This window comes from Salmo trutta, chromosome 34 (assembly GCF_901001165.1).
Source record: "Salmo trutta chromosome 34, fSalTru1.1, whole genome shotgun sequence".
NCBI lineage: Eukaryota > Metazoa > Chordata > Actinopteri > Salmoniformes > Salmonidae > Salmo > Salmo trutta.
The window spans coordinates 3,099,336-3,123,261 of NC_042990.1; the positions used below are offsets into that span (position 1 = coordinate 3,099,336).

The window sequence follows — 23,926 nt, forward strand, 5'->3', positions numbered from 1 at the left end:
AGTAAATGTTTGACTTTGTATGACTCTTGTTGACATTCTGTTAGCTTAGGCTTAGTCCTTTGACTTTTCAGCTCCAAGATTCTCGATACAGCTGCATCCTTTAACTGAGCCTGCATGATATCGTGTGGAGACAGTCGGTCTGTAACTGTTCGCCCCCACCATGACAGCTCATCTTCCACTGATAGCCTTAGTGTGACCGTGGATATCCACGGGTGAAGGTGATAGTTTCTCTCTGCTTGAGTCAGGGTGCGGGAGCCATATCCAATGACTCTCAGTTCGCCACTTTGTCGTTGGTATAACACACCTCCCAATCCCTCTTCGGAGGCATCAACATGTAGGATTAAAGGGTCCTTGAAATCTGGGTAAGCAAGCACAGGTGGATTAGTCAACACACTCACCAAGTGTTCTAATGCTCTCTGGTGAGCATCCTCCCATATAACTTTCTGGTGGGGCAGAGTCTGTCCCGACTGCATAGCTACCTTGGTCCTTCGTTTCCCAGATGCTGGGGTCACTGCTAGTACGTCATAGAGACATTTAGCATGTTGTGAAAAGTTCTGTACATAACCCCTATAGTACCCTAGAAACCCCAGTAGTTTCCTCAGCTCTCTCACGTTTGTTGGTGGGCTGTTTACCAGTTCTTGCACTGCTACAATTTCTTTAACATCCATTCTGTAACCCTCAGCAGAAATTATTTTTCCTAAATGACGGACCTCATTCTTGAATAGGTCACATTTATCAGTCCTGAGTTTAATACCCCATTTCTTTTGCTGCCTGAGTACCTGACAGACATCTTCCACATGTTGTTCAAATGACTAACTAAAAATAAGAACATCATCCAAATATGGTACACAGATTCTATCTCTTATCCCCTCTAAACTTTCCTTCATGCTTCGTTGGAAAACAGAGGGACTGTTTGATAAGCCAAAGGGAATTATATTCCATTCATATAAGGCCCAAGGGGTGCTGAAGGCAGTGTATTTTCTGGACTCCTCTCCCAAAAAGCCTTGGTGGTATGCCTTTCCTTGATCTAAAACTGTAAACCATGAGTTTCCTCCCAAACGATCAAGTATTTCCTGTATACAGGGTATGGGATGCCTGTCCAGAACAGTCTTCTTGTTCAATCCCCTGTAATCAACACAAAGTCTTAAACTCCCATCCTTTTTCCGTACACAGACCAAAGGTTGATGCGTATGATGAAGTTGACTTCCTGATGAAGTTTTGTTCAGGAGCCCCTGAAGGTGGCTTTTCACCTCAGCATACAAGGGGCGTGGCACACCGTTGTATCTCTTTGCCACTGGTATGTTATCAGTCAATGTTATCTCCATTCTGAGATTTTCAATACACCCTATGTCCATGTCATCTTTGAGGAAAACAGCTCATTCCTCTCTGAGCATCCGTTTGACTAATTCTTGTTGTTCTTGGCTCAAGTGCTGAACCTCTACAGGTGGGTCCCACCCCTCTATTTGACTGTTGTCAGGGCCAGGCTCCGGTGGGGATTGTCCTGAACCTGAGCTACAGTAACCTTTTCTCCTCTGGGCACAGGAACCAGGTGACACGCTACTACTCTCTGTAATGTCCCTATCACTGTTTGTATTGGTAAGGTAATGTCATGTTTGGTAGTATTCACTGCTGCAATGTCAACTTTTCGAGATGGCTGTTTTGATGTTTTAAGAAATACAGTACCAGTCAAAGGTTTGGACACACCAACTCATTCAAGAGTATGCAACGCTGTCATCAAGGCAAAGGGTGGCTACTTTGAAGAATATCAAATATATTTTTGATTTGTTTAACACTTAGTTGGTTACTACATGATTCCATATGTGCGATTTCATAGTTTCTGTCTTCACGATTATTCTACAATGTAGAAAATTGTCAAAATAAAGAAAACCCCTTGAATGACTAGGTGTGTCCAAACTTGACTGGTACTGTATTTCTTAAACTCCTTACCGTTAGCAATAATGTTTCTGGCATTCCACTGAAGGATAACAAAAACCCAAACTCTAATTATCATCATACTGAGACATTCCATCATTAGTATTATTAGTCAACATATCAACAATCATGCCGACAGTAACATATTTTACTCCTAAAAACTCTGTTGCTGCATCCACAATTATCTTCAATTAACAATTAACTTGGCAGTTCCTTCTACAAACGCAGTCATGTTGATAACCTTTCCAATTAAGGGTATAAAGTCAATCTGGTGAACTATTAAGGTGTCCTTTGAAACATTTGTGAGAGCAAGATTTCTGAGCAAGTCTCGTATCCGTGTCTGGACCAACATAAGCAACATTTCCTACAGTAGGTCCACTTATTCCAAGACGTACCCTATTATCTCCATCATTCTGCCTAATAGTTCCACCAATCTGCCTTGCCGCCTCTACATAAGATACATTATGAGTGATATTTATATCTTTGGGCCTTTCTAGCCTCTTTCTGAACCTGGCATCCACCAAATGCTGCACTGTGTTCCCCCCCCACAATTACAACATTTAACCTTGACATTGTTCCCACATTCACCATAATCATGTTCCCCTCCACACTTGGCACATTTGACTTTCCTTTGCACAGAACCACATGTCCCATTCTTTGGTATTTAAAACACCTTAATGGAGGTGGAACAAACTCTAACAGTGAAAGCCAGGAAGCCCATTTGTACTTTAAGTAAAACCTCCTCAAACATTAATAGTGACCGGCTTTCACTTCTCTGTCCCTCTTTCTTACTGAACAGCCTTTTGGCTTCAACCAATATGCCCCCTCAACATTTTATTTTATATCATCTATGGACATACAGTGCATTTAGAAAGTATTCAGACCCCTTGACCTTTCCCACATTTTGTTACATTACAGCCTTATTCTAAAATTGATTAAATTGTTTTTTGACTTTTTTTCCCTCATCAATTTACACACAACACCCCATAATGACCTAGCAAAAACAGGTTTAAGTAAATTTTTGCAAATGTATAAAACAAAACAAAAACTGAAATATCACATTTACATAAGTATTCAGACCCTTTACTCAGGACTTTGTTGAAGCACCTTTGGCAGCAATTACAGCCTCGAGTCTAATTGGTTATGACGCCACAAGCTTGGCACACCAGTATTTGGGGAGTTTCTCCCATTCTTATCTTCAGATCCTGGCTGGGCCACTCAACAATATTCAGACTTGTCCCGAAGCCACCCTTGCATTGTCTTGGCTGTGTGCTTAGGGTTGTTGTTCTGCTGGAAGGTGAACCTTCGCCCCAGTCTGAGGTCCTGAGCGCTCTGGAGCAGGTTTTCATCAAGGATCTCTCTGTACTTTGCTCCGATCAGCCTTCCCTCAATCCTGACTAGTTTCCCAGTCCTTACCGCTGAAAAACATCCCCACAGCATGATGCTGCCACCACCATGCTTCACCGTAGGGATGGTGCCAGGTTTCCTCCAGACGTGACGCTTGGCATTCAGGCCAAAGAGTTCAATCTTGGTTTCATCAGACCAGAGAATCTTGTTTCTCATGGTCTGAGAGACCTTTAGGTGCCTTTTTTAAAACTCCAAGAGGGCTGTCATGTGCCTTTTACTGAGGAGTAGCTTCCGTCTGGCCACTCTACCATAAAGGCCTAATTGGTGGAGTGCTGCAGAGATGGTTGTCCTTCTGGAAGGTTCTCCCATCGCCACAGAGGAACTCTGGAGCTCTGTCAGAGTGACCATCTGGTTCTTGGTGACCTCCATGACCAAAGCCCTTCTCCCCAGATTTCTCAGTTTGGCCAGCTCTAAGATGAGTCTTGATGGTTCCAAACTTCTTCCATTTAAGAATGATGGAGGCTACTGTGTTCTTGATGGTTCCAAACTTCTTCCATTTAAGAATGATGGAGGCTACTGTGGTCTTGGGGACCTTCAATGCTTCAGAAATGTTTTGGTACCCTTCCCCAGATCTGTGCCTCGACACAATCCTGTTGCTGTGCTCTACGGACAATTCCTTCAACTTCATGGCTTGGTTTTTGCTCTGACATGCACTATCAACTGTGGGACCTTATATAGACAGGTGTGTGCCTTTCCAAATCGTGTTCAATGAATTGAATTTACCACAGGTGGACACCAATGAAGTTGTAGAAACATCTCAAGGTCGCTCAATAGAAACAGGATGCACCTGAGCTCAATTTCGACTCTCATAGCAAATGGCCTGAATGCTTACGCAAATAAGCTATTTCGGTTTATTTATTTTTAATAAATTAGCAGAAATCTATTAAAACCTGTTTTCGATTAGTAATTATGTGGTACTGTGTGTAGATTGATGAGGGGAAAAAAGTCATTTAATACATTTTGTAATATGGTGTAACGTAACAAAATATGGACAAAGTAAAGGGGTCAGAATGCTTTCCGAATGCACTGTACATATCGGAGATGGGATTTCTGCCATTGAACTACAATTCCATAAAAGCCGTGCAATCTAGATGCCTCATTTCCGCCTCACTGTATATCTGTTTGATGCGCCCTGAACAGGCCCTTTTCCGGCTTTGAGAAGTGTGGTGCAGAACGGCAGACACAAGTGAGTGAAGAAATGTTACAATTTTCAAGCCAAAAATTGCATGATAACGCACAATGTCCAACTATCGTACGTGTAACATTGCTTGTTTGACTTTGAGTCAGAAGTAAATCAGTTTGTAGTCCAAAGTCGTTTTTAAATCATCCGAGTATTTTTACTCGGTGCTCAAATGCCTTCAGCCGGGGCAGATTAACGTCATACTAGCACGTGCGACATTGCTAACTAGCTAGCTACCTATGTAGGGTCCTCCCGGGACCACTCGGAACATTGTTGTTATGCAAGATGTTCAGATTGGTGTTAAATACATGTTTATCTCATGTTTTGCTCATGACATTAGCCATATAACTATCGTTCGCTAGTAGACTCGGGCTGACTTTAGCCTTTTGGGCCTACTGTCGTGTGTCTGCGCTCATCCACATAGCCTTAAAGATTTTATCCCGACTATTTCATTTAATATCATTTAACTACTTAAACCAATATATTTATGCTGTCCGTGTGTAGCCTAGCCCACGTTACTAACATCACTAACGTTGACTGTATAATGGATAACGTTGGCTAGCAAGTTAGCTAGCTATTCGTGTGTTACTAACAGTGGCAGCCATTCCTTCCTGATGTTGATGGCAGTATGATGAAGCCTTTTGTTATTTCGTCTACCATTATGCTAACTAGTTGAGCCGTGATGTGGTAATATCAATGTCGTGATGTGGAATATTTTTATTTCACCTTTATTTAACCAGGTAGGCCAGTTGAGAACAAGTTCTCATTTACAACTGCGACCTGGCCAAGATAAAGCAAAACAGTGCGACACAAACAACAGTTACACATGGAATAAACAAACATATACAATAGTCTATATACAGTGTGTGCAAGGGAGGTAGGCAATAAATGGGGCATAGTGGTGAAATAATTACAATTTAGTAATATAATTGATTAGTGTGGGATACTGTTATTACAAGGGCTTTTGCCATGGAACTGAGGTCAGACATTGTGGTACCTTGACAAATAATTAAATCCATCAATATTACCTGACCAAATCTTCTGTTTTTCATCAGTGACTTCAGAGTCGTGGGAGACTGCCCCTGCAGTGGCTGAAACGCCAGAAATCAAGCTCTTCGGGAAATGGAGCACAGACGATGTTCAGATCAATGACATCTCCCTGCAGGTAGGGCATTTCAGTGTTTGACTTGTGACTAGGCACTATAAAACATAATTATTTGTTTTTTGTGTGTAAGCGAGGCTAGAGTCACGCCTTTACGACCCTCATTGTCCTGGTGTGCTAGAGTGCTCGCAGAGTAAACTTCTTTGCATATTCATTGGCTGTAGTCTCATGTGGCCCAGTCATTCACCAGCTCAGAAACATGAACATCTATGTATGCCCTGTTAACCTCTCTGGGCTATGTGGGACGATTTCGTCCCACCTACGTAACAGCCACTTCAATCCAGTGGCGCGATTTTTGAATCGTTAGAAATGCTATAACTTCAATTTCTCAAACATATGACTATTTCACAGCTATTTAAAGACAAGAATCTCGTTAATCTAACCCCACTGTCCGATTTCAAAAAGGCTTTACAACAAAAGCAAAACATTAGATTATGTCAGCAGAGTACCCAGCCAGAAATAATCACACAGCCATTTTTCAAGCTAGCATATCATGTCACATAAACCCAAACCATATCTAAATGCAGCACTAACCTTTGATGATCTTCATCAGATGACACACCTAGGACATTGTGTTATACAATACATGCATGTCTGTTCAATCAAGTTCATATTTATATCAAAAAACAGCTTTTTGCATTAGCATGTGACGTTCAGAAAACGCATAACCCCCGCAAACTTCCGCTGAATTTACTAACAGTTTGCTAAATTACTCACGATAAACGTTCACAAAAAGCATAACAATTATTTTAAGAATTATAGATACATTACTCCTCTATGCACTCGATATGTCCGATTTTAAAATAGCTTTTCGGATGAAGCACATTTTGCAATAATCTAAGTACATAGCCCGGCATTACAGGGCTAGCTATTTAGATACCCACCCAGGTCAGCATCCACCAAAATCACATTTCCTATAAGAAAAATGTTCTTACCTTGCTTGTTCTTCATCAGAATACACTGCCAGGACTTCTACTTCAATAACAAATGTTGGTTTGGTCCCAAATAATCCATCGTTATGTTCCAACAGCGACGTTTTGTTCGTGAGTTCTAGAATGCTTCTTCGCGGTGTCGCGCATGGCGCATTGGCGTGTCAAAAATGTCTAAATATTCCATTACCGTACTTCGAAGCATGTCAACCGCTGTTTAAAACCAATTTTTATGCCATTTATGTCATAGAGAAGTGTTAATATTCCGACCGGGAGTATGCATTGAGCCTAAACAGCCGAATAAAATTTCTCCTCAGAAGCGACTCATGCACGCGCATCATTGAAAGGTCCTCCGAGCATCCACTTACAAAAGGCGATAATATATTTCAACCTGAGGTTCCCTCGTAAACCTTCAGTTATTTCGCGGGCTCTGAGAGCCTATTGGAGCCCTGGGAATTGTCACGTTACAGCTAAGATCCTTACTTTTCAATAAAAAGAGGTAAGACGCACGACTCCTTGTCAGACAGGGTACTTCCTGCTTGAAGCCTTGTCAGGTTTTTGCCTGCCATAGGAGTTCTGTTATACTCACAGACACCATTCAAACAGTTTTAGAAAATTCAGAGTGTTTTCTATCCAAACCTGAACAATAATATGCATATTCTAGCTTCTGAGTTGGTGTAGGAGGCAGTTAAAAATGGGAACATATTTTTTCCAAAAATTCTCAATACTGCCCCCTATACCAAAGAGGTTAACCTGGACATTGAAACCTAAGTTATTGGGAAGGGAACTAGTATTGATGATGCTTTTTCCTTCAACTCAGGATTACATTGCTGTGAAGGAGAAGTACGCTAAGTACCTGCCACACTCTGGAGGCCGTTATGCTGCCAAGCGTTTCCGCAAGGCCCAGTGCCCCATTGTGGAGCGTCTCACCAACTCCATGATGATGCACGGCCGCAACAACGGCAAGAAGCTGATGACCTGTCGCATTGTGAAGCACGCCTTCGAGATCATCCACTTGCTGACCGGGGAGGTACGTACCTTATTCAACGTTTTTTGCATCCCAAATGTCACCCCATCCCTTTCATAGTGCACTACTATGGTCCTTGGTCAAAAGTAGTGCACTAAATGGGGAATAGGGTCCCATTTGAAATGCGGACTTAGCCTTGAACTCCATGCTTGTCAGCCTCCCGCCACTATGCTGGTCTGTCTTAGTGACTGAGTATAATCCAGTGGAGGCTCAGAAAGACCCAGTTCTAGGAAGCAGGGCTGCCTCAACAAATGGGCAACTCTGTGCCGAAAGGCCTGGAACAAACGCCACATGGAAATTGTTCTGCTTTCTTAAGTCCATGGATACTCTCCTGTTACTGTTATCACCCAAATTTTACTGGTCATCTCTATCCCATATGTACTGTTAGGATCTTATTTTTCAAAGTAAATAACCCATGGACACCAGAGAAGCATTAACCAAGTTTAATTCTGCCCAAAGGTTCTGTACAGCTGTATTCTATTCAGACAACCCAACATTTGTCCCATCCAGACATTTATATCCCACGTAACCTCTGGGCTAGGTGGGAGGTTAGCGTCCCACTCTATTCAACAGCCAGTGGAATCGCGTGCCGCGAAATACAAATACCTCAAATGCTATAACTTCAATTTCTCAAACATGACTATTTTATACCATTTGAAAGATAAGACTCGTTAATCCAACCACGTTGTCCGATTTCAAAAAGGCTTTATAGCGAAAACATTAGATTGTTAGGAGAGTACATAGCCAAAAATAATCACACAGCCATTTTCAAAGCAAGCATATGTCACAAAAACCCAAACCACAGCTAAATGCAGCACTAACCTTTGTTGATCTTCATCAGATGACACTCCTAGGACATTATGTTATACAATACATGCATGTTTTGTTCAATCAAGTTCATATTTATATCAAAACCCAGCTTTTTACATTAGCATGTGATGTTTAGAACTAGCATACCCACCGAAAACGTCCGGTGAATTTACTAAATTACTCATGATAAACGTTGACAAAATACATAACAATTATTTAAAGAATTATAGATACAGAACTCCTTTATGCAAACGCTATGTCAGATTTTAAAACGGCTTTTCGGCGAAAACACATTTTGCAATATTCGGAGTACATAGCTCAGCCATCACGGCTAGCTATTTTGACACCCAAGTTTGGGGCAACCTAAACTCAGAATTACTATTAGAAAAATTGGATTACCTTTGCAGTTCATCAGAATGCACTCCCAGGACTTCTACTTCAACAACAACAACATGTTGTTTTGGTTCCAAATAATCCATAGTTATATCCAAATACCTCCGTTTTGTTCGTGCGTTCAGGTCACTATCCGAAGGGTAACGCGTGAGCGCATTTCGTAACAATTTCTTTTTCAAAATATTCCTTTACCGTACTTAGAAGCATGTCAAACGCTGTTTAAAATCAATTTTTATGCTATTTTTCTCGTAAAATAGCGATAATATTCCAACCGGACAACGTTGTATTCATTCAAAGAGTGAAAGAAAAAAATGGTGAGGTCTCGTGAACGCGCATCTCAGTCTCACTGTCCCCAGGCAGACCACTTACAAACTCTGCTCCTGTACTTTGCCCAGAGACAGACGCGTCATTCCGCTTTCTGAACGCTTTAGAGAGCCAATGGAAGCCTTAGAAAGGTGTCACGTAACAGCACAGATGCTGTAATTTTGATGGAGATGCAACAGAAGGACTAGAAATTGTCAGACAGGCCACTTCCTGCATGGAATCTTCTCAGGTTTTTGCCTGCCATATGAGTTCTGTTATACTCAGACACCATTCAAACAGTTTTAGAAACTTTAGTGTTTTCTATCCAAATCTACTAATTATATGCATATTCTCATTTCTGGGCAAGAGTAGTAACCACTTTAAATCGGGTACGTTTTTTTATCCGGCTGTGAAAATACTGCCCCCTAGCCCAGACAGGTTAATATACTATGCGTCTGATCTATCATGTCTTTAATATCAGCATGTTCAAAATGTCGAATCCAACAGTAGGCTCGGAGTGTCTTTGCCCGTGAAATTTGTACCCCTGAATATGGATTCCAGTACGGTTGTGGTGGTTGACCTTGTCTCTGCCTTGTCCTCTCAGAACCCCCTGCAGGTGCTGGTCAATGCCATCATAAACAGCGGACCCCGTGAGGACTCGACCCGTATTGGTCGTGCTGGTACCGTGAGGAGGCAAGCTGTGGACGTGTCCCCTCTGCGCAGAGTCAACCAGGTAAAAGAGACTGCTGCCACATTCTCCTCCAACTCTGCCTGTTGCCACTTGGTTCACTGCCAAATCTAGGCTACATCACAAGTGAAAAGTTACAGGAATATAAAACTTGTTACATTTTTTTTTTGTGTACACGAGGCTAGAGTCACGCCATTACAAACTCATTGTCCTGGTGTGCTAGAGTGCTCGTAGAGTAAACATCTTTGCCTATTCATTGGCTGTAGTCTCTTGTGGCCCAGTCAATCACCAGCTCAGATACAGAACCTCCATTTTGACTTTTGTTGTAAAGATTCACAACATAGTTTATTTATATTCTATGATTATGGCTGCTCACTGTCTTGCCTCCTGTCTCTCAGGCTATCTGGCTGCTGTGCACTGGTGCAAGAGAAGCTGCTTTCAGGAACATCAAGACTATCGCAGAGTGCCTTGCTGATGAGCTGATCAATGCAGCTAAGGTGACTTTTGTTGAAAGTGTAGTCTCAATTGCGATTTCAGTACTGTACAGATTTGGTTTTGAACCAGTTTTAATCAGATTTTACTAGTCTGCTGTTATGTTGGGGGGTTTGTTCACCAGTCTTCATGTCAATTTCTTTGGGGTTGATCAGTGTGTTGATTGTGTTTTGTCAGGGTTCTTCTAACTCCTACGCCATCAAGAAGAAGGACGAGTTGGAGAGGGTCGCCAAGTCCAACCGTTAAAATTGTTTGTTCCTTTCTGAAAAAGAAAATAAGGAAATAAATTTGGCAACTTCCATTGTTTTTTTTAAAGTTGAATGTGGTATAATGTTTAGTAACACATAAGCCTGAATACAGGACATTTGAGAAATGAGTCAAAGGTTAAGTTAATTTATTTGATCTACTAAGTAGAGATGTAATCATCACATTCAAAAGCTACACAAATGCTTAATGTGTAGAACTTGAGTTCACTTGTTTCAACTGTGTCCACAGATATGTATGTACTTGAATATAAATTAATGCAGCTTCTTAGGTGCATATGACTGATTGGACTACTGAAGTAAAAGGGCAATGTCAGTGGTTTATCGCTAATGAGGACTTCACAACAAAGTACTGTGACAAACGATGCCAGTTTATTTTGAGTTACTGCACTATATATACAAAAGTATGTGGACACCCCTTCAAATTAGTGGATTCAGCTAGTTCAGCCACACCGGTTGCTGGCGGTGTATGAAATTGAGCTCATAGACAAACATTGGCAGTAGAATGGCCTTACTGAAGCGCTCAGTGACTAGAGGTCAACCGATTATGATTTTTCAATGCCGATACCGATGCCGATTAAATTTTTTTTGTAATAGTGGCGATTACAACAATACTGAATTAACACTTATTTTAACTTAATAATACATAAATAAAATCAATTTAGCCTCAAATAAATAATGAAATATGTTCAATTTGGTTTAAATACTGCAAAAAAAGTGTTGGAGAAGAAAGTGCAAAGTGGTTGTTCCACTGGATATCTTAAGGTGCATGCACCAATTTGTAAGTCGCTCTGGATAAGAGCGTCTGCTAAATGACGTAAATGTAATGCAATATGTGCCATGTAAGAAAGCTAACGTTTAAGTTCCTTGCTCAGAACATGAGAACATATGAAAGCTGGTGGTTCCTTTTAACATGAGTATTCAATATTCCCAGGTATGGAGTTTTAGGTTGTAGTTATTATAGGTCTACTTCTCTATACAATTTGGATTTCATATACTTTGACTATTGGATGTTCTTATAGGCACTTTAGTATTGCCAGTGTAACAGTATTGCTTCCGTCCTCCTCGCTCGAACCAGGAACACAACAGCCACCCTCGAAGCAGTTACCCATGTAGAGCAAGGGAAACAACTACAAGTTTCAGAGCGAGTGGCGTTTGAAACGCTATTAGCGCGCACCCGGCTAACTAGCCATTTCACAACGGTTACACCAGCCTCATCTTGGGAGTTGTAGGCTTGAAGTCATAAACAGCGCAATGCTTGAAGCACAGCTGGCAAAATGCACAAAAGTGCTGGTGCCTACCACCGCTCAGTCAGACTGCTCTATCAAATCATAGACTTAATTATAACAACACACATATGAGCCTTGGGTCATTAATATGGTCGAATCCGGAAACTATCGTCTCGAAAACAATGTTTTTCCTTTCAGTGAAATACGGAACCGTTACGTATTTTATCTAACGGGTGGCATCCCTAAGTCTAAATATTCCTGTTACGTTGCACAACCTTCAATGCTATGTCATAATTACATAAAGTTCTGGCAAATTAGTTCGCAACGAGCCAGGCGGCCCAAACTGTTGTGTATATACCATGACTCTGGTGCAATGAACGCAAGAGAAGTGACAATTTCGCCTGGTTAATATTGCCTGCTAACCTGGATTTCTTTTAGCTAAATATGCAGGTTTAAAAATATATACTTCTGTGTATTGATTTTAAGGCATTGATGTTTATGGTTAGGTACAGTCGTGCAACGATTGTGCTTTTTTCGCAAATGCGCTTTTGTTAAATCATCACCCGTTTGGCAAAGTTGGCTGTCTTTGTTAGGAAGAAATAGTCTTCACAGTTTGCAACAAGCCAGGCGGCCCAAACTGCTGCATATACTCTGACTCTGTTGCAAGAGAAATTACACATTTTCCTTAGTTAAAAGAAATTCATGTTAGCAGGCAATATTAACTAAATATGCAGTTTTAAAAATATATACTTGTGTATTAATTTTAAGAAAGGCATTGATGTTAATGCTTCTCTAAGAGATTATATGCAACACAGGACAGGCTAGATAAACTAGTAATATCATCAACCATGTGTAGTTAACTAGTGATTATGTTAAGATTGATTGTTTTTTATAAGATAAGTTTAATGCTAGCTAGCAACTTACCTTGGCTTCTTACTGCATCCGTGTAACAGGCAGGCTCCTCGTGGAGTGCAATGTAAAGCAGGTGGTTAGAGCGTTGGACTAGCTAACCGTAAGGTTGCAAGATTGAATCCCCGAGCTGACAAGCTAAATATGTCGTTTTGCCCCCTGAACAAGGCAGTTAACCCACCGTTCCTAGGCCGTCATTGAAAATAAGAATGTGTCTCAGCGCTTCTTAAAATGGATTTAAAGAACTAATTCTAGCACTGAAAGATTTGTAAAAAAATTGGCCAATATCAGGTCTGGTACCATCTTTGGGCTGCGGGTGTGAAAGATTCAGCAGGCTACTGGCATTACACACGTGGCTAAAAGACTACTGTAGCTTGGTTGGAATCCCTTTTATAGATACCTTTGACACCTTCTGGAAACAGACGATACTCTATAGGAATGACGGAATTCATCCAAATCATCTTGGCTGCTAGACTGTCCATGAATTTCAAGGCTCAGTTAATCCCTACCATTGTGCCCAGTTGTCATAATGCTGCATCAAATGTACATTGTCCCAGGGTCGTCGGTAGACAATGTAAGTAACTTCATTTATGTCCCTCTAACTGCCCTGAATACCTCTGATCCTACAGCTATTATATGCAGTAATCATGTGCCTATGAACCAGTTACAGCTAGCACTGAGGCGGTGCCTGATTTCCTTTCCCTAGGAGGAAGTCCACTGTGAGCAGCACACCGTGCACTATCAGCTCAAATATAAATAACATGAGCAAGTCTACTTCTGATACGCTTCCCAGTAAAGCATTAAAAACAATCAACCAACCCAGAAAAGTGCTAAAAAAATAGCCCATAATAACATACAATGAAACAAGGTTCATAAAGTTATTAACTTGTAACAGAAGACACTCATTCTGATGATCTATTTAACTCACTTACATGGTTATAACATCTACCGAAAAGACAAATGCCAATGGGGCCGGTGTTGCGGCCTATATTCAGAACCACATTCCTGTAAAGCTAAGAGAGGATCTCATGTTAAATACTGTTGAAGTAATATGGCTACAGGTTCATCTGCCTCACCTAAAGCCTATACTTATGGGAAGCTGCTATAGACCACCAAGTGCTAACAGTTAGTATCTGGATAATATGTGTGAAATGTATGTGAACCCTTTGGAAATACCTGGATTTCTGCATAAATTGGTCATAAAATTTGATCTGATCATCTAGGTCACAACAATAGACAAACACAGTCTGCTTAAACTAATAACACACAAACAATTATACGTTTTCATGTCTTTATTGAACACACCATGTAAACATTCACAGTGCAGGGTGGAAAAAGTATGTGAACCCTTGGATTTAATAACTGGTTGACCCTCCTTTGGCAGCAATAACCTCAACCAAACGTTTTCTGTAGTTGCAAATCAGACCTGCACAACGGTCAGGAGGAATTTTTTACCATTCCTCTTTACAAAACTGTTTCAGTTCAGCAATATTCTTGGGATGTCTGGTGTGAACTGCTGTCTTGAGGTCATGCCACAGCATCCCAATCGGGTTGAGGTCAGGACTCTGGGCCACTCCAGAAGGCGTGTTTTCTTCTGTTGAAGCCATTCTGTTGTTGATTTACTTCTGTGTTTTGGATCGTTGTCCTGTTGCATCACCCAACTTCTGTTGAGCTTCAATTGGCCGCCAGATAGGCTAACGTTCTCCTGCAAAATGTCTTGATAAATTTGGGAATTCATTTTTCCGTCGACGATAGCAAGCTGTCCAGGCCCTGAGGCAGCAAAGCAGCCCCAAACCATGATGCTCCCTCAACCATACTTTATAGTTGGGATGAGGTTTTGATGTTGGTGTGCTGTGCCTTTTTTTCTCCACACATAGTGTTGTGTGTTCCTTCCAAACAACTCAACTATAGTTTCATCTGTCCACAGAATATTTTGCCAGTAGAGCTGTGGAACATCCAGGTGCACTTTTGCACCTTGATCACCATTCTTGTTTAGTGTTTTACGTATTGTAGACTCATCAACAGATATGTTAGCATGTTCCAGAGACTTCTGTAAGTCTTTAGCTGACACTCTAGGATTCGTCTTAACCTCATTGAGCATTCTGCCCTGTGCTCTTGCAGTCATCTTTGCAGGACGGCAACTCCTGGAGATAGTAGCAACAGTGCTGAACTTTCTCCATTTATAGACACTTTGTTTTACTGTGGACTGATGAACATCAAGGCTTTTAGAGATTACTTTTGTAACCCTTTCCAGCTTTATGCAAATCAACAATTCTTAATCTTAGGTCTTCTGAGATCTCTTTTGTTCGAGGCATGGTTCACATCAGGCAATGCTTCTTGTGAATAGCAAACTCAAATTTTGTGAGTGTTTTTTATAGGGCAAAGCAGCTCGAACCAACATCTCTAATCTCATCTCATTGATTGGACTCCAGGTTAGCTGACTGCTGACTCCAATTAGCTTTTGCAGAAGTCATTAGCCTAGGGGTTCACATACTTTTTCCAACCTACAATGTGAATGTTTAAATGATGTATTCAATATAGACAACACAAATACAATAATTTGTAGGTTATTAATTTAAGCACACTATGTTTGTCTATTGTTGGGAAATCCAGGTAATTCCGAAGGGTTCACATACTTTTTCTTGCCATTGTATTACATTTACATTTACATTTAAGTCATTTAGCAGACGCTCTTATCCAGAGCGACTTCCAAATTGGTGCATTCACCTTATGATATCCAGTGGAACAACCACTTTACAATAGTGCATCTAAATCTTTAAGGGGGGGGTTAGAAGGATTACTTTATCCTATCCCAGGTATTCCTTAAAGAGGTGGGGTTTCAGGTGTCTCCGGAAGGTGGTGATTGACTCCGCTGTCCTGGCGTCGTGAGGGAGCTTGTTCCACCATTGGGGTGCCAGAGCAGCGAACAGTTTGGACTGGGCTGAGTGGGAACCGTGCTTCCTCAGAGGTAGGGGGGCCAGGAGGCCAGAGGTGGATGAACGCAGTGCCCTTGTTTGGGTGTAGGGCCTGATCAGAGCCTGAAGGTATGGAGGTGCCGTTCCCCTCACAGCTCCGTAGGCAAGCACCATGGTCTTGTAGCGGATGCGAGCTTCAACTGGAAGCCAGTGGAGAGAGCGGAGGAGCGGGGTGACGTGAGAGAACTTGGGAAGGTTGAACACCAGATGGGCTGCGGCGTTCTGGATGAGTTGTAGGGGTTTAATGGCACAGGCAGGGAGCCCAGCCAACAGCGAGTTGCAGTAATCCAGACGGGAGATGACAAGTGCCTGGATTAGGACCTGCGTCGCTTCCTGTGGGAGGCAGGGTCGTACTCTGCGAATGTTGTAGAGCATGAACCTACAGGATCGGGTCACCGCCTTGATGTTAAAGGAGAACAACAGGGTGTTGTCCAGGATCACGCCAAGGTTCTTAGCACTCTGGGAGGAGGACACAAGGGAGTTGTCAACCGTGATGGCGAGATCATGGAACGGGCAGTCCTTCCCCGGGAGGAAGAGCAGCTCCGTCTTGCCGAGGTTCAGCTTGAGGTGGTGATCCGTCATCCACACTGATATGTCTGCCAGACATGCAGAGATGCGATTCGCCGCCTGGTTATCAGAAGGGGGAAAGGAGAAGATGAATTGTGTGTCGTCTGCATAGCAATGATAGGAGAGACCATGTGAGGATATGACAGAGCCAAGTGACTTGGTGTATAGCGAGAATAGGAGAGGGCCTAGAACAGAGCCCTGGGGGACACCAGTGGTGAAAGCGTGTGGTGCGGAGACAGATTCTCGCCACGCCACCTGGTAGGAGCGACCTGTCAGGTAGGACGCAATCCAAGCGTGGGCCGCGCCGGAGATGCCCAACTCGGAGAGGGTGGAGAGGAGGATCTGATGGTTCACAGTATCAAAGGCAGCAGATAGGTCTAGAAGGATGAGAGCAGAGGAGAGAGAGTTAGCTTTAGCAGTGCGGAGAGCCTCCGTGACACAGAGAAGAGCAGTCTCAGTTGAATGCCCAGTCTTGAAACCTGACTGATTAGGATCAAGAAGGTCATTCTGAGAGAGATAGCAGGAGAGCTGGCCAAGGACGGCACGTTCAAGAGTTTTGGAGAGAAAAGAAAGAAGGGATACTGGTCTGTAGTTGTTGACATGGGAGGGATCGAGTGTAGGTTTTTTCAGAAGGGGTGCAACTCTCGCTCTCTTGAAGACGGAAGGGATGTAGCCAGCGGTCAAGGATGAGTTGATGAGCGAGGTGAGGTAGGGGAGAAGGTCTCCGGAAATGGTCTGGAGAAGAGAGGAGGGGATAGGGTCAAGTGGGCAGGTTGTTGGGCGGCCGGCCGTCACAAGAAGCGAGATTTCATCTGGAGAGAGAGGGGAGAAAGAGGTCAAAGCACAGGGTAGGGCAGTGTGAGCAGGACCAGCGGTGTCGTTTGACTTAGCAAACGAGGATCGGATATCGTCAACCTTCTTTTCAAAATGGTTGACGAAGTCATCCGCAGAGAGGGAGGAGGGGGGGGGAGGGGGAGGAGGATTCAGGAGGGAGGAGAAGGCAGCAAAGAGCTTCCTAGGGTTAGAGGCAGATGCTTGGAATTTAGAGTGGTAGAAAGTGGCTTTAGCAGCAGAGACAGAAGAGGAGAATGTAGAGAGGAGGGAGTGAAAGGATGCCAGGTCCGCAGGGAGGCGAGTTTTCCTCCATTTCCGCTCGGCTGCCCGGAGCCCTGTTCTGTGAGCTCGCAGTGAGTCGTCGAGCCACGGAGCAGGAGGGGAGGACCGAGCCGGCCTGGAGGATAGGGGACAGAGAAAATCAAAGAAATTCATATAATTTCTGGGTGATTTAAATATTGACTGGCTTTCATCAAGCTGCCCACTCACGAAAAAAACATCAAACTGTAACCAGTGTGTGCAACCTGGTTCAGGTTATCAGTCAACCTAACAAGGTACTGACAAACAGCGCAGGAATAAAATCATCAACATCTATTGGTCAGATCTTTACTAAGGCTGCAGAAATTTGCTTTAAAGCAGTATCAAAATCCATAGGATATAGTGATCACAATATAATAGCCATATCTAGGAAAACCAAAGTTCCAAAGGCTGGGCCTAATATAGTGTATAAGAGGTCATACAATACATTTTGTGGTGATTCTTCTGTTGATGTAAAGAATATTTGCTGGTCTGAGGGTGTGTGTGTAACGAGGAGTAACCAGACGCTGCACTTGACACATTTATGAAATTGCATATTCCAGTTACTAATAAGCATGCACCCATGTAAAAACTGTTAAATCCCCTTGGATTGATGAGGAATTGAAAAATCGTATGTTTCAGAGGGATGAGGCAAAAGGTATGGCAAAGAAGTCTGGTAGTACAACCGATTGGCAAATGTACCGCTATTGAGAAATCATGTGACTAAACTAAATAAAAATGTACTATGAAACAAAAATAAATGAGAAAGGGCTAACTGCTCCCTCATTCATTAAATCAGATGGCTCATTCATCACAAAATCCACTGATATTGCCAACCACTTATCGATTTTTCATTGGCAAGATTAGCAAATTTAGGCATGACATGCCAGCAACAAACGCTGACACTGCACATCCAAGTATATCTGACCAAATTATGAAAGACAAGCATTGTGTTTTTGAATTCTGTAAATTAAGTGTGGAAGAGGTGAAAAAAGTATTGTTGTCTATCAACAATGACAATTCACCGGGGTTTGACATCCTGGATAGAAAATGACTGAGGATAATAGCAGACGATATCGACACTCCTAATTGCCACATCTTCAATTTAAAAAATACTAGAAAGTGTGTGCCTTCAGGCCTGGAGGGAAGCAAAATTCATTCCGCTACCCAAGAATAGTAAAGCCCCCTTTACTGGCTCAAATAACTGACCAATCAGCCTGTTACCAACCCTTAGTAAACTTTTGCAATTTTTTTTTGGACCAGATACAATGCTATTTTACAGGAAACCAATTGACAACGCACTTTCAGCATGCTTATGGGTAAGGACATTCAACAAGCACAGCACTTACACAAATGACTGATGATTGGCTGAGAGAAATTGATGATAAAAATATTGTTTTGTTAGACTTCAGTGTGGCTTTTGACATTATCAATCATTGTCTGCTGCTGGAAAAACATATGTGTTATGGCTTTTACACCCCTGCTATATTGTGGATAAAGAGTTACCTGTCTAACAGAGGGCGTTCGTTAATGTCTAACAGAACACAGAGGGTGTTATTTAATGGAAGCCTCTCCAACATAATCCAGGTAGAATCAGGAATTCCCCCAGGCAGCTGTTCAGGCCCCTTACGTTTTTCAATCTTTACTAACGGCATGCCACTGGCTTTGAGTAAGTGTGTCTATGTATGCGGATGACTCAACACTACACACGCCAGCTATTACAGCGACTTAAATGACTGCAACACTTAACAAAGAGCTGCAGTTAGTTTTAGAATGGGTGGTGTTGTGTCTTTGGCTATGCCGGATTAAGTGATTTGACATGCTATTCTATAAAATCCTTTCTCTGTAATTAATATTACCTGATTAAGCTAATCATGTAAATGTAATTAACTAGAAAGTCGGGGCACCACAAAATAATGTTTGGAGAGCTGTTATCTTCCGAATAAACTCTTAAAGACCTAGTCATATTTTACATCAATAGCAGTTAATATTAATCGTCACCTTATTTCAGTCTCATCTGAAAGCTGTAAATTCTTCACGAACCCTGGCTAACAAGTTGAATCCGCACTACAAAATTTGGTTTAATTATTTATTTACTAAATACCTAACTAATCACAGAATTACATATACACAGAATGCAAATTATGTCATAGAGAAAACGTCCCTGGTGGACGGAGCCGACATGACGGCTGGTTACACAAAGGAAAGGGGTTTGGGTTTAAGTGAAAGAACGGGAAGACTGAGGAACAAAGGGAGAAGCTCTGCTATCGTAAATATAGTATCTTATGCATTCTAAATTACCACCCATTTGAAAAAGGAGAATGCAATAAATATTTACTCTGAGCTGCGCTTCGGTAGGTTGGTCGTAGATGCTGGCCGTGTTGCCCAACAGAGATCTTCCTAGTCCTTTGAAGGGTGTCTCTGGTGGTAAACTAGATACTTTCTAGTAATGTCGTTGCATGTTAGACTGGAACAGCTTATTATCTGAGTCCTTTTAACGTGAGGCTGCAGGCCTCGCCTACTCGGAACAGAAAGTTATATTTTCGTAAAGGGCGATATATAGAAGGGGAGAGAAGGGCGTGTTTCATAGTTAAAAACCAATGTCTCTTCACATGGGGCGGGCCACTGAGTGAGCAGAGCTCTAAATTTATGAAAACCCAATTCTCTCATTTGGAAGCTAAAATTCCATTTCATCTCTTCACAAATAGTTTCATATTTAAACATTTAAATTGCACAACAATTCCATGTGAATTGGGAGCAATTTCCAAAAGCCTGAAGGTACCACGTTCATCTGTACAAAAATATAAATACCATGGGACCACGCAACTGTCATACCACTCAGGAAGGAGACGCGTTCTGTCTCCTAGAGATGAAAGTTTACATACACCTCAGCCAAAAACATTTAAACTTAGTTTTTCACAATTCCTGACATTTAATCCTAGTAAAAATTCCATATCTTAGGTCAGTTAGGATAAACACTTTATTTTAAGATTGTGAAATGCCAGAATAATAGTAGAGAGAATTATTTATTTCAGCTATTATTTCTTTCATCACATTCCCAGTGGGTCAGAAGTTTACATACACTCAATTAGTATTTGTTAGCATTGCCTTTAAATTGTTTAACTTGGGTCAAACATTTCGGGTAGCCTTCCACAAGCTTCCCACAATAAGTTGGGTGAATTTTGGCCCATTCCTCCTGACAGAGCTGGTGTAACTGAGTCAAGTTTGTAGGCCTCCTCGATCGCACAAGCTTTTTCACTTCTGCCCACAAATTTTCTATAGGATTGAGGTCAGGGCTTTGTGATGGCCACTCCAATACCTTGACTTTGTTGTCCTTAAGCCAGTTTGCCACAACTTTGGAAGTGTGCTTGGGGTCATTGTCCATTTGGAAGACCCATTGCGACCAAGCTTTAACTTCCTAACTGATGTCTTGAGATGTTGCTACAATATATCCTCAATTTTACTTCCTCATGATGCCATCTATTTTGTGAAGTGCACCAGTCCCTCCTGTAGCAAAGCACCCCCACAACATGATGCTGCCACCCCCATGCTTCACGGTTGGGATGGTGTTCTTCGGCTTGCAAGCCTCCCCCTTTTTCCTCCAAACATAACGATGGTCATTATGGCCAAACAGTTCTATTTTAGTTTCATCAGACCAGAGGACATTTCTCCAAAAAGTACGATCTTTGTCCCCATGTGCAGTTGCAAACCGTAGTCTGGCTTTTTTATGGCGGTTTTGGAGCAGTGGCTTCTTCCTTGCTGAGCGGCCTTTCAGGTTATGTCGATATAGGACTCGTTTTACTGTGGATATAGATACTTTTGTACCCGTTTCCTCCAGCACTTTTCACAACAAAGTACGTTCATCTCTAGAAGACACAACGCGTCTCCTTCCTGAGCAGTATGACAGCTGTGTGGTCCCATGGTGTTTATACTTGCGTACTATTGTTTGTACAGATGAACGTGGTACCTTCAGCCATTTGGAAATTGCTCCCAATGATGAACCAGACTTGTGGAGGTCGACACATTTTTTTATGAAGTCTTGACTGATTTCTTTTCATTTTCCAATGATGTCAAGCAAAGAGGCACTGAGTTTGAAGGTAGGCCTTGAAATATATCCACAGGTACACCTCCAATTGACTCAAATTATGTCAATTAGCCTATCAGAAGCTTCTAAAGCCATGACATCATTTTCTGGAATTTTCCAAGCTGTTTAAAGGCACAGTCAACTTAGTGTATGTAAACTTTTGACCCACTGGAATTGTGATACAGTGAGTTATAAGTGAAATAATCTGTCTGTAAATTGTTGGAAAAATTACTTGTGTCATGCACAAAGTAGATGTCCTAACCGACATGCAAAAACTATAGTTTGTTAACAAGAAATTTGTGGAGTGGTTCAGAAACAAGTTTTAATGACTCAAACCTAAGTGTATGTAAACTTCCGACTTCAACTGTAAATATACATACCTATACATGCAGTGCCTTTGGAAAGTACTCAGACCCCTTGACCTTTTCCACATTTTGTTAAGTTACAGCCTTATTCTAAAATGTATCAAATTCTTGTTTTATTATATATTGATTAAATATGTTTTCCCCCTCAATCTACACACAATACCCCATAATGACAAAGTAAAAAGAGGTTTTTCTATTTTTTTTGGCAGATTTATTCAATTTAAAAAACAGAAATACCTTATTTACATAAGTATTCAGACCATACTTCAAGCCATGAAGTTGAAGGAATTGACCGTAGAGCTCCGAGACAGGACTGTGTCGAGGCACAGATCTGGGGAAGGTACCAAAACATTTCTGTAGCATTGAAGGTCCCCAAGAACACAATGGCCTCCATCTTTCTTAAATGGAAGAAGTTTGGAACCACCAAGACTCTTCCTTGAGCTTTCTGCCCAGCCAAACTGAGCAACCGGGGGAGAAGGGCCTTGGTCAGGGAGGTGACCAAGATCCTGATGGTCACTCTGACAGAGCTCTAGAGTTCCTCTGTGGAGATGGGAGAACCTTCCAAAAGGACAACCATCTCTGCAGCACTGCACCAATCAGGCCTTTATGGTAGAGTGGCCAGACAGAAGCCACTCTTCAGTAAAAGGCACATGACAGCCCACTTCGAGTTTGCCAAAAGGTACCTAAAGACTCTCAGAACATGAGAAACAAGATTCTCTGGTCTGATTGAAAGATTGAAAGCTTTAACCTGAATGCCAAGTCTGGAGGAATCCTGGCACCATCCCTACGGTGAAGCATGGTGTTGGCAGCATCATGCTGTGGGGATGTTTTTCAGTGGCAGGGACTGGGAGAATAGTCAGGATCGAGGCAAAGATGAACAGAGCAAATTAGATAGAGATCCTTGATGAAAACCTTATCCAGAGCGCTCAGGACCTCAGACTGGGGCGAAGTTTCACCTTTCAACAGGACAACGACCCTAAGCACACAGCCAAGACAACGCAGGAGCGGCTTCGGGACAAGTCTTTGAATGTCCTTGAGTGGCCCAGACTAGAACCCGATCGAACATCTCTGGAGAGACCTGAAAATAGCTCTGCAGCAACGCTCCCCATCCAACCTGACAGAGCTTGAAAGGATCTGCAGAGAGGAATGGGAGAAACTCCCAAATACATGTGTGCCAAGCTTGTAGCATCATACCCAAGAGGAATCCAGGTTGTAATTGCTGCCAAAGGTCCTTCAACAAAGTACTGAGTAAAGGGTCTGAATACTTATGTAAATGTGATATTTTAGGTTTTTATTTTGACTAAATTAGCAAAAATGTCTAAAACCTGTTTTTGCTATGTCATTATGGGGTATTGTGTGTAGATTGATGAGGGGAAAAACATATAATACATTTTAGAATAAGGCTGTAAAGTAACAAAATGTGGAAAAAGTCAAGGGGTCTGAATGCTTTCCGAAGGCACTGTAAGTATAACTTTTGTATGACTGACACCTTTATTGAGAGGTCTAATGTTTTAATATTTAATCATTTTTGCCCTCCGAATTCATATTCATTATATAAATAGGCCCTTTTAATTTTGTCTGGCTTGCCATTCCAAATAAAATGGAATCTTTTTTGCTCATATAATAAAAAAATAAAAAACAGGTCACCAGGTGTAGGCAAGACCATAAGCAAATAGGTAAACTGTGATATGACTGAAGAGTTAATCATGGTGATTTTTCCACAAATAGACAGGTATTTTCCTTTCCATGGTAGCAAGATCTTATTTTTGCTAACTTTCTATTCAAATGTATTGGAGTGAGATTTCTTTCTTTCGGGATATGAATACCCAGTATGTCCACATCACCGTCAGACCATGTTATTGGTAAACTACAAGGCAATGTAAAAGTTTGTATTTTTTTGTGACCAATACGTAATAATTTGGTTAGAAAAAGTATCTAAATCCTCTGAGGCTGTGGAGGGATCCAAATTGTAGAATTACTTTCTTATCTCCCTGGCATATTACATAATTTATGCAGCAGCATACAAGGCATTTTTGGACTCACCGTAGTGCTGTGCTCACTTGAACAGGAAGGTAGCGCG

The 23,926-nt window shown here is 41.8% G+C and overlaps 1 protein-coding gene and 3 non-coding genes across 4 annotated transcripts; all 4 read left to right on the forward strand.

Moving 5' to 3' along the window:
- Nucleotides 1-4,431: 4,431 nt before the first annotated feature.
- On the forward strand, nt 4,432-10,699 carry LOC115173319 (40S ribosomal protein S5). Its single transcript, XM_029731307.1, has 6 exons — nt 4,432-4,525; nt 5,575-5,684; nt 7,431-7,640; nt 9,748-9,876; nt 10,230-10,328; nt 10,501-10,699. Coding segments are annotated over exons 1-6 (618 nt in total). The 5' UTR covers nt 4,432-4,524; the 3' UTR covers nt 10,570-10,699.
- Nucleotides 5,753-5,884, forward strand: LOC115174176 (small nucleolar RNA SNORA3/SNORA45 family). Its single transcript, XR_003871755.1, has one exon. It is a non-coding gene; the product is annotated as a small nucleolar RNA SNORA3/SNORA45 family (small nucleolar RNA).
- LOC115174171 (small nucleolar RNA SNORA65) lies at nt 7,797-7,923 on the forward strand. The gene has a single exon (XR_003871750.1). It is a non-coding gene; the product is annotated as a small nucleolar RNA SNORA65 (small nucleolar RNA).
- LOC115174175 (small nucleolar RNA SNORA3/SNORA45 family) lies at nt 10,006-10,136 on the forward strand. The gene has a single exon (XR_003871754.1). It is a non-coding gene; the product is annotated as a small nucleolar RNA SNORA3/SNORA45 family (small nucleolar RNA).
- Nucleotides 10,700-23,926: the final 13,227 nt, after the last annotated feature.

Excerpts from the sequence above, each read along its gene's own strand:
- LOC115173319 (XM_029731307.1), top strand. Across the intron at positions 5,685-7,430 it reads TCAATGACATCTCCCTGCAG|GATTACATTGCTGTGAAGGA; the intron begins GTAGGGCATTTC and ends CCTTCAACTCAG. Across the intron at positions 9,877-10,229 it reads CTCTGCGCAGAGTCAACCAG|GCTATCTGGCTGCTGTGCAC; the intron begins GTAAAAGAGACT and ends CCTGTCTCTCAG.